We start from the raw sequence: 10,687 nt of genomic DNA, 5'->3' as shown, positions 1-10,687 counted from the left end.
TTGCTGTCAGTGTGGACACACTGCAGCGCTGGCCGTACACAGCTGTACGAGCACAGCTGTAACGGCCAGCGCTGCAAAACTGTAAGTGTAGACAAAGCCTCAGAGTCAGCTGAAACCTTTTGCTTCAAAGCTTCCAGAATTCAGACCAGAAAGAAGGCGCACATGTTAACATTGAGGATAGTTAACCATTGGAACAAGTTATCAAGAAATGTGGTGGATTTTTAATCACTTGTAGACTTTAAATGAGGACTAGATATCTTTTAGAAAGATATACTATAGCTCCAACAAAAGTTATGGGTTTAATGCAGGAATTACTGATTGAAGATTTAAGGCCTCTGTTATAGAGGAGGCCAGACTAGAATCCTAGAGGTCTCTTCTGGCCTTAATCTGTGAATTGTAAATTTTCAAAGATCTCTGTTCTCCTTTAATACACCTAATATCCTTCATCAACTGTAACTATTCCTTAATGGCAACCTGCCTAACATATTAACAGAAGTAAACTTAATGGTGATTTTAAAATTAAAAATCACTGTAAGGATGTTATACTTGGGTGACAAGCAGCCAAGAATGGCATAAGTGAAAATAAGATACATTTGCATTTAAAATTGTGTGTGTTCTCATGGTCTCCTGCTTGTGCATCAAATTCTGAAAAAATTATAGTAGAATCTCCTAGGTAGATACTAAAAATAAATAAGGAATGTGCACTTTTAACTGTTCTACAGTCCACAAAGCACAGTATGGCAATTTTGAAGAGAAAGAACTCGGAAAAGTACTGGGGGGGGGGTATTTAAAAAATAAAAAAGTAGAGGGTATAGTCTGTTTCAGTTCTGGTTTAGTTCTGAAAAGATGTGTAGCAATAGCAAAATAATTAACTACTGAGATTAGAAAATAACTTGCTAAGTCTTTGGCCACCAGTGACTGAGTAGAACATGGTTTATATCTGCTTTCTTTTTGTTGCCAGAATAGAAATTTTTATTATATTAAATGACAAAATTAAGTTAAATTAGTCTGTTCTTAACAATGTTTATTTCCATTCTGTCCAGAAAATTATTAATTTTTCTATCCAAGTACCTTCCTGTTTTACTTCTCTCCATTAAACATCTTTATCCCAGAATCCCTGGCAGGAAGGAAGAATTTGCTTGTCTCCATTTAAATGGGGTAAATTCGCGATTTCCTATGATTTCACAGAGCGCAAAATTGTCTTTCAGGGCCTATACTGTAGCATGCTCCATATGACTTTTAATTGCACTTGATAATACTTACCTTTTTTTTTTTTTTCTTTTAGTTAAAGCAGTTCTTAAAAAGAGAGAGTATGGACCAAAATACACACAAAATAATTTCATCACTGGTGTCAGAGCAATAAATGAGTTCTGTCTTAAATCCAGGTACAGTAGTTTAAGTGAGTTAAAGTATAATTGTCTATATATTTTTGACTTGTTCGTATGTGTTTCAGAATTGAAGAATGGCTTAGCACCGTGGGACACTAATCCTGATTGAAATATCTAGGTGCCGCTCCAATATACACAATAAATTGTAGACTGAGTGAGCTGATGCTTCATTTGAAAATGACTAAGCTTCAAGCTAATTGCAGTCATGGTGGCTGATGGATTCAAACTCTTTCCTACCCTTTCAAAGGGGCATTGTAATAGTTTAATATATATACTTTTAAAACAAAATGAACTTCATTTAAGTCATCTTTCCAACACCTCTATCCTTCCTCTTCTCTCGAGTGCTGACTCTGCATGCCAAGAAGTGCAAATCCTGTTAGTCCCTGATGAGAAAATGCTGTCTCTGGAACAGCCAGCTTTTCATAGGGGGCACAGGCAACCTTGTAACAGTAGTTAGAAACCGTGCAAATCTCTAAAATATGAAAGCCCACTTAGAAGCCATAGGAAGCTTCATGTTTAAGTACTTTAGTATTATATCTGTTTACAAATGCTTATTATATTTTGCCAAATTAAGACTTAACTCTCACTATAATCCTGATTTAATCATATGCATCAGTCTGAACCATGGTTGTTGTTACTTTACTTAACTCTCTTTAGTGTCTGTCATCCATCTCTGGCATCCACTTAAACAATACAGTTCAAATATGTGATCTCATTTATAAAATATGTTTGACCTCTATTAAATAAGTTGTTTGCAGTGGTGCTGCTGATGTTGCCATGTTTGCTCCAGGATACAAAAGACAAAGGTAGGTGGGGCAATATCTTTTATTGGACTAACTTCTGTTGGTGGAAAGAACAAGGTTTCGAGCATCACAGAGCTCTTCCTCAGGTCTGGAGAATGTAACCTGAGTGTCTTGAGTCAAATACAAAGTGCGACATATCGTTAAGCAGAAGGGTTTCATGCACAGGCGATCACCGTTCTGCTTAACAATATGTCTCACATTGTCTTTAGCTCTGACACTCTGGGTACCTTCTCCAAACCTGAGGAAGAGTACTGTAATGCTCAAAACCTTGTTCCTTCCACCAACAAAAGTTGGTTGAATAAAAGATACTACTTCACCAGCCATGACTCTCTCTTTATTAAATATGAAAGTTTGGTGACTTTTATAGCAGAATTAAAAAATTGTAACTATTTCTGCTCTGGGTCTTACTTATCACCCTAGTATCTTAGTTCAGCCAAAGGTCTTAATTAAGTGAAATCAGTTTATCGTAACTTATTTTCTCTATAGGCAGATTAATTTGAAAATCTATTTGTTGGCTTTTACATAGAAAGTTCTGGACAGAAATAATGGGACCATAGGTTAGTTACTGTGATCAAACCAAATTATTTCCTATTTTATATATAAACATCTTCTGTAATCGAGTGTCTTGATTCAGATGGTGGAGGAAGTTACTAGGGGGACAGCCATTTTAAACTTGATTCTGACTAACAGAAAGGAATTAGTTGTGAATCTGAAGGTGGAAGGCAATTTGGGTGAAAGTGATCATGAAATAGAGTTCATGACTCTAAGGAAAGGAAGGATTGAGAGCAGCAGAATAAGGACAATGGACTTTTTAAAAATGCAGACCTTAACAAACTCAGAGAACTAATAAGTAAGATCCTACATTTTCTTACTGTAAGGGGAATAAGCAGTTCAGAAAAGCTGGCAGTTTGTAGAAGAGACGCAATAATAAAGTCACAAAAGAAAACTATCCTGAAGTGAAGGAAAGATAAGAATAGTAAGACGCCAATTTGGTGGCATGAGGAGCTCTTTAATGACCTAAAAATCAAAAAGGAATATATAGAAAGTGGAATCATGGACCAATTCTTAACTGTGAGTACAAAAGTATAGCATGAGCATGTAGAAATCAGTGCAAAATCAGGCTAAGAAACAAAATAGTTACACTGAGCAAGGGACACACAAGGCGTAAGGAGAGGTTCTGTAAATACATTAGGAGCAAGAGAGAGACAAAGGAAAGCATAGATCTACTGCTTAAGTGAAGAAAGAGATCTGCTAGTGGACTGCACCAAGAAGGCTGTGGTGTTGAATGCCTATTTTGCTTCAGTCTTCTCTAAAAAAGTTAATTGTGACTATAACATAGTTTATATTAACAAAGGGGAAAGGGAACACAAGCCAGAATAGGGAAAGAACAGGTTAGTTAATATTAGGTAAGTTTAGATATATTCAGGTTGTCAGGGCTGGATGAAATGTATCTCAGGGTACTTCAGGAACGACCTGAAAACAATCTCAGAACTGTTAGCAATTATCTTTGGGACCTCACATGTCCTCCATGAGTTCTCAGAGGATTAGAGAACGGAAAATGTAATACCTGCCCTTAAAAAGGGGAACAAAGAGGACCTGGGCAATTATAGACGAGTCAGCCTAACTTTGGTACCCGTAAAGATACTGGAACAAATGATTAAATCAGTTTTTATAGGCACCTAGAGGAGAATAGGTTGATAAGTAGCTCCAAATTTAGACGCAAAGGAAGATTCCCAGTGTTGTTATATTATCACAGAGATAAAGAGGCTGCCATTTGCAGATGCAGGCAGCCTCTCTCAGGTTTCAGTGCCAGGTGTCTGGAGGATGAAAATATGCTGAATGCAATCAGTGTAGCCAACCCTGTTCATCACAATGTGTGTCATGAACACTCAACTGAAGCTTAATGCAAATGCAAACAGAGCAGCAGGTAAAGAATATGAAAATGAATACAACTATGCTAACATTAGATTCCGGTTTGTTGTAATTGAAAACTTTCTTGTATGAGATCCAGCCTGCAGAAACTTTTAGAAGTCAGTGGTACAAAAGCTTTGTCTATCAACAATTTCTTGTCTGGTTTGGAAAACTCTAGCTGACTGTGTCATATCAAAGCTGTGTTGGATGCTGCTGTCTTCTTAGACAAAGCAATAGCAGTTGAAAATGCAACTGTGCCAGTTCATTGCTCTGATGGCTGGGACAGGACTTCCCAAATTTGTTCCGTTGGCTTGCTTGTTGGATTTGTTTTATAGAACAATATAAGGCTTCATGGTTTTGATAGAGATGGACTGGCTCTCTTTTGGACACACATTTTCTGACAGATGTGATCAATTGGATGGTGACTCAAAGGAAATTGCTCCAGTTTTCACTCAGTTTTTAGAAGGTGTGTGGCATCTCTCAGAGCAGTTTCCATGAACCCTTGTATACAATGAAGCTTTTCTCCTTCAGAGCCATGAACATGTCCATTCATGCCAGTTTGGAAACTTCCTTGGAAACTGCCAAAAAGAGCTAGAAGAACTAAAATTGAAAGAGAAAACTTATTCCTTATGGCCATTCCTTCTGGACAAACGAAAGAAGCATTTAAATCCTTTACAATCCAGATTTTCCCTAGAAACTTGCCCTCTTGGAGTCTAACACAGTGTCCTTCAATCTTAAATTTTGGAGAAATATGTACCATCAGTTTGACTGAACTGTGAACCCCAGGCAATCTGTATTTAATTTAATCATGACCATGAATGAACAAAATAAACAATTGGAGAAAGACTTTAAAGAACTGGAAGCTAAAATGAAACTGAGAAACAGGCAACCAGAAGAACTCCTCTCTAAGGAACCATTGCAGTCTGTCCATCCTGCTTCACCAGCGCTTAAAACTTCTCCGTTATTTAAGAAGGAGCAGCTTCTATTAGCTGTGAATGACTCCATTTGAACTATAGAGGGCAGCAACACAGCAGACAGTTGCTACAGTGAATAAGAAGTAGTAGCCAATATGGATATGTCAAGAACAAATCATGCCAGAACCTAATTTCCTCCTTTGACAGGGTTACTGGGCTTGTGGATAGCAGTCGATATGATATATCTTGATCTTTAGTAATACTTTTGACATTGTCCCACATGACATTCTCATAAACAAACTGAATTACTATAAAGTGCATAACTTGTTGAAAAGCCATACTCAAAGAGCAGTTATCAATGTTTTGCTGTCGCACTGTGAGAATGTATCTATTGGGGGGTCCTGCAGGGCTCTCTCTTGTGTCTGGTACTATTCAGTATTTTTGTTCATGACTTGAATAATGGAGTGGACAGTGTGTTTGTAATATTTATGGAAGACACCAAGCTGAGAGGAGTTGCAAGCACTTTGGTGGACAGGGAGTTAGAATTCAAAAGGACCTTGACAAATTGGAGAATTGGTCTGAAATTAGAGACAAAATTAAATAAAGATAGATGCAAAATACTACACTTTGGAAGGAAAAATCAAATGCAAAATTGGGAATAACTGGCTATGCAGTAGTACTGCAGAAAATAATTGGGGGTATTATAGTGGATCACAAATAGTATATTATCCAGCAGTGTGATGCAATTATAAAAAAGGCAAATATAATTCTGGAATGTATTAACAGCAGTATCATATGTAAGGCACAGGAGGCAATTTGTTCTGATCTGCTTCGCACTAGTGAGGTCTCAGCTAAAGTATTGTCCAGTTTTGGTGTCACACTTTAAGAAAGATGTGGACAAATTGGAGAGAGCCCAGAGGAGAACAAAAAAAAATGATAAAATGTATAGAAAACCTGACCTCTGAGGGAAGATGGGGGGGGTGGGCATGTTTCATCTTGAGAAAAGACAACAGAGGGGGCGTCTGATAAGTGTTCAGATATGTGAAGGAATGTTATAAAGAGGATGGTGATCTGTTGTTCTCCAGGTCCACTGAAAGTAGGACAAACAAGTAGGAATGGGCTTAATCTGCAGCAAGGGAGATTTAGGTTAGCTATTAGGAAAAACTTCTTAGGGTAGTTAAGTACTGGACTAGATTAGCAAGGGAGGTTGTGGAATCTCTGCCATTGGAGGTTTTTAAGATCAGATTATCTGTAAGGAATGGTCTAAATATACATGGTTTTGCCTCAGTGTGGAGGAATGGACTTTTATGATCTCTTGAGGTCCTTTCCAGCGCTGCATTTTTATGATTCTATAAAGTGATTTACAGTGGGGGGAAAAAAACAAAAACCTGATAGCCAAACATAGCAAATACCTGCTCAGCCACAGCTTTTACATAGCGTTAGACCTGTGTTACTGAAAGAGGGGGAAATGGCCTGGGTATTGGGCATAATCCTTTTGGCTTAAAGTGCCATATAACCTCTAATTTTCATGTAGGTAGTCACCAGAGAGGAATAAGAGGGACTATGGGTTAATTTATCATCCAAAGAATTTCTTCCTTTCAGTTGCTAGGGTATAAACATTCCCTTGTTAATATTTGCCCACAGTTTGGAGTCTGAGCCCAGGCAAATCCCATTATGAGCTTCAAGAGCAATATAAAGAACACTTTATAGTGCTTGTATTGCCACTAGACTGTGTTTAAGTAAAAACCCTCAGTTTCCTGTCAGTTTCTTTAAGCTTGCCAAATTAAAAAAAAATTAGGGTAGATTTTTAAATTTAATGATAATTAGTACGTTTGATCTTTATATTGACTCCTTCATGTACAGTATGCCATAAACTGTTTCCATCCTTCAACAGTGATCTAGAACAGCTGAGGAAAATCAGACGACGAAGTCCCCATGAGGATACTGAGGCTTTCACTGTATTTTTGAGATCAGATGTAGAGGCAAAGTAAGCTAATTTTTTTAAAAGGAAATTAGTTGGTGGTTTAAGTACTTTAACTTTGGTTATATGAGAAAATGGTATAAGATATACTTTTAAAACGTTAGCTTTATAATGAAAGGGGCAGTAATATATTCCTTCTCTGTTTAAATGCATCTATATTGCCCATTGTAGTAACTCCGTACAGTATACAAAATAGAAGGGTTACATTGTATATATCCAAATTGCAATCTAACTCTCCCCCTACACTATCTTATCGTGAGATTAATCTGGATGGATTTCTTTCAGAAGAAATATTGATAAGACATGCTACTCTGGTATTAATGAAGGCTTGGGTTATGTAGTCAAAAACTTGAAATTCAAAGTGTTTTGGTTTGTAACGTATAGTGTGGGGAAATCAAATGGATTTCCAAATTATTTGTGTTTTGTGCAGATCTCTAGAAGTTTGGGGAAGCCCGGAGGCTCTTGCCAGAGAGCGAAAACGGCGTAAAGAAGCAGAGATAGAATACAGAGAAAGTAAGTGTAGAGGTTTGTGTGTGTTTTTTTTTTTTTTTTCTTCAAATGTCTCCACAATGCCTTATCAATCACTGTTAACTTCAACTTCATGCTTCCCTGTGGGAGAATAACACATCATTCACTTCACCCTTGTATGGATGTCTAACATATACATACGTTTTTGTTAAGGTTTTGTGGTATAGTGTGGCCATGAAAAATGTATATATTGTTAATGTACACATAGGAGGTATTTGTGACTTGTTTAAATGAGTTAATCTTAACTGAACATATCCTTGCTTTTATGGATTAATTTGTAGATATTGTTAAACAACCTGAATGGGTTTTGAGCAAAGCTTTTTTCTTTGAGAATTTACAAAAATATCAAAACCATTTCAAGCCTTGCCTTTTATTTGTTTTAAGCTATTTGAACTACTGATTCATGATACCTTATCTTTTGTAATTTTAGTCTAATGCTTTTAAAAGTATGTATTCTGATGATCCACTCTTTCCTTTTAAAACAAAATTGTAGATTTTATTGATAATGTTACAACAAAACTCAATTAATTCAATATTTTCTATAGATTCCATTTTTCTCTTGTTGGAAGTACTAGCCAATTTAAAATTCTAGCAGAAGCATTATTAGTTGTTGATTGTTCCAGTTACGCAACTTTAAAATTAGAGGTCTGTTGTAGTTCATAGAAATAAGTTTACCATTGAAAAAGCTGAAAGTAAAACTGGGCCTGATCCTGCAAACATATTGCACCTTTGTAACTTAATACATGTGTAGTCCCAATGGAAGAGAGTGGTACATGTCTGCAACTCCTTTGTAAAGATTGTAAGAATTGAAACTGTTTATAAGGATTTGAGCCAAATATCGCAAAGTTGGAGCCTGAAAGCTTAACAACTAGCAAACGTTTCCAGATCTTAATGTGAAAGCAGAATTTAATAAAATCTCAGTGGTACTGTGCTGTTATACAGGTATATATTTACTGTATTAGAGTACTCTCCTTTTGAAGTGGGAATTGCCTATCAGGCTGACCAATATTGTCTCATTATTTCCTTGTATTCCCGTCTGCACCAGTTTTTTCTCTCTTGTATTGTACTTGGATCATAAAGTCTTTGGGACAGGAACCATCTTTTTGCTCCTTTTGTGTGCCTAGGTGCTATGGTAATACAAATAATAGTATTTGTGACAGAGCAGTAGTGTAGGAAAAAGGATTCTCAAGTTGAGGGTGCTGAGGAAAGAATCTGGGGTGAGATCCTCACATAAGCTCTGACCCCTTTACTTCAGGTAAAAGGGCCAGAGCGGCATAAAGGGTCTCTAGAGGCCCTGATCTGGCTAGGGGACGAATCCTTCAGCATAGCAGCTGTGGAAGACAGCTGTAAGGCTACTTTGCAAGGACCCCCTTGTAAGCTCTGGCATATGAGATGTCACTAGTCAGGAGAGGTGTGTTGGGGCAGGGTCATAGCACAAAGAGCTGTGGAGATTGTAGGCAGCACTGGGACAGACTGTTGTTATTTAGACAGATCCTCCCCAGGACTCTGTGTTATGCCAGTGGCTATGGAATATCCCAGAGTTGGGAAGTTGAAAAGCTGGTTTAGAGTCATCATAGTTCCCTTTTTCCTGGCCTGAAGATTGTGTATGGCACCTCTTAGAGATGACATATAGAATCCCACCCCTGAACTTAAATTATTTTTCAAGATGTTATGAGTCAATTTAGACACCTGTCGGCTTTTTGATAAAGATGATACTTTTCAGTTCCAGTGCTAAGTATTTACCATGTTATGCCTGGGTTCTGTTAAGAAACAGATCCTCTAAGAAATCTAAATTTGACCAGATCTGCTTGTTTAATATAAATGCATTTGTATGCAGTAGCAAACTTGCCTGAGTTGTGTAAAGAAAATAAATCTTGACTTCCTCAAATTATTTTCAACTGCAAAGTGCAGCATGTAACTAGAGTTGTCTTACTGCAGATCTGTTTAGAAACCAAAAGTTGTTAAAGGAGTACAAAGATTTTCTTGGGGATACTAAGGTAAGAGATCATTTAAATTCCTTTGGTAAAATCACCATTAAGGTGCGTGTGTGATTGCTTACAGCATATTTCGAAGCAAAAGAATGTGGGGGAAAAAAGTATGGGTGACCGTACAAGATTTTGTTGAAAGTTATAAATGCCCTGTTATGTATCTGTTTTATATCATTCTGATTGTAATAGAATCTTAAATTTTTAAAATATTATTTAAATGGATTCTGATATGATCATAGTATGGCCCATTTGTAAGAGCTGGTTTATGGATCTCCTCCTCTCCCAGATTTCTAATCACAATCCTATTGTGATTCCACCCCAGATGTGTGGCAACTTGCTGAATGTGTACAATACACAGTTAGTTAATTACATAAAATCATTTGTTTTTTTTTTCCATTTCATTTTCCCTCCATTTGTTTGAACAAATCTCCTCAGCCTGTTTTGGCTTTCTTGCTTCCCTCTCCCTAAGCGACCTAGTTGAGAGAGCTCCTAATTCTAGGCCTGCTGGGTGATACCTGACACTTCTTTCTGTTGGACTCTGGTTCCTCTCCTCACTCTGTTTATGGTTGTAGTGGCCCCTGGTGGAGGCTGCAATGCTTGCTTAACCTCCTTTACAGCTAATCCTGCACTGTCTATTGAATTGAAAAGGGAATTGTCAGTATCATGTGAATCATCAAGAGCTCCACAGACCACAGTTTGAGAACTTCTACACAAAAACTAGGTATCTTAGTTATGCATGAGACCAAACTGTAAATCTAGTGAGCTGTCCATGATAAATTACTGGATTATGCAAAGCTATATCTCAACTGTTACAAGAATTCTAGTACTACATGATATTGTAGGTGATGTATGTGGTGTACAGTAGACTATTGATAGTCCCTTCATAAACCCAGGCTTTAGCTATATTACTACTTCATTGTTCAGTTTAGCAATTTATTTTAGCATTCTCTCATTTCTGTATATAGCCACGCTCCAGCACAGCCGGTATGTTGCTCAAAGGACCAGGAAAGGTGGTGATGGTTGCTATTTGCATGTAAGTTTGAAAAAGAAAATGTTTTTTGTAAATGCAAGAGTAAAAACTAGTCTGTATTTTTGAGTTATAGGTCCTAGTGTCCTCTGCAATTCTGCAGCTGTGAAATTTGCTGAAGAGCCCACCATTGCTGCAGCAATGTGA

The 10,687-nt window shown here is 37.3% G+C and overlaps 1 protein-coding gene and 1 pseudogene across 2 annotated transcripts in view; both read left to right on the top strand.

The window, feature by feature from the left end:
* The window catches only part of SLC30A9 (solute carrier family 30 member 9), a 66,665-nt gene that overhangs the window by 13,252 nt on the left and 42,726 nt on the right, over positions 1-10,687 (top strand). For both annotated transcript variants that reach the window (XM_032764978.2, XM_032764979.2), the window contains exons 4-8: positions 1,286-1,385; positions 6,911-7,003; positions 7,428-7,510; positions 9,464-9,522; positions 10,479-10,546. In XM_032764978.2, coding sequence (XP_032620869.1) covers positions 1,286-1,385; positions 6,911-7,003; positions 7,428-7,510; positions 9,464-9,522; positions 10,479-10,546 — 403 coding nt within the window. The remainder of the gene's footprint in view (positions 1-1,285; positions 1,386-6,910; positions 7,004-7,427; positions 7,511-9,463; positions 9,523-10,478; positions 10,547-10,687) is intronic.
* LOC116816048 (phosphatidylinositol-3,5-bisphosphate 3-phosphatase MTMR6 pseudogene) lies at positions 2,166-5,130 on the top strand (annotated as a pseudogene).

The sequence above is a fragment of the Chelonoidis abingdonii genome, chromosome 5 (assembly GCF_003597395.2).
Source record: "Chelonoidis abingdonii isolate Lonesome George chromosome 5, CheloAbing_2.0, whole genome shotgun sequence".
NCBI classification, from domain to species: domain Eukaryota; kingdom Metazoa; phylum Chordata; order Testudines; family Testudinidae; genus Chelonoidis; species Chelonoidis abingdonii.
This window is presented reverse-complemented; position numbering and strand designations above follow the sequence as displayed.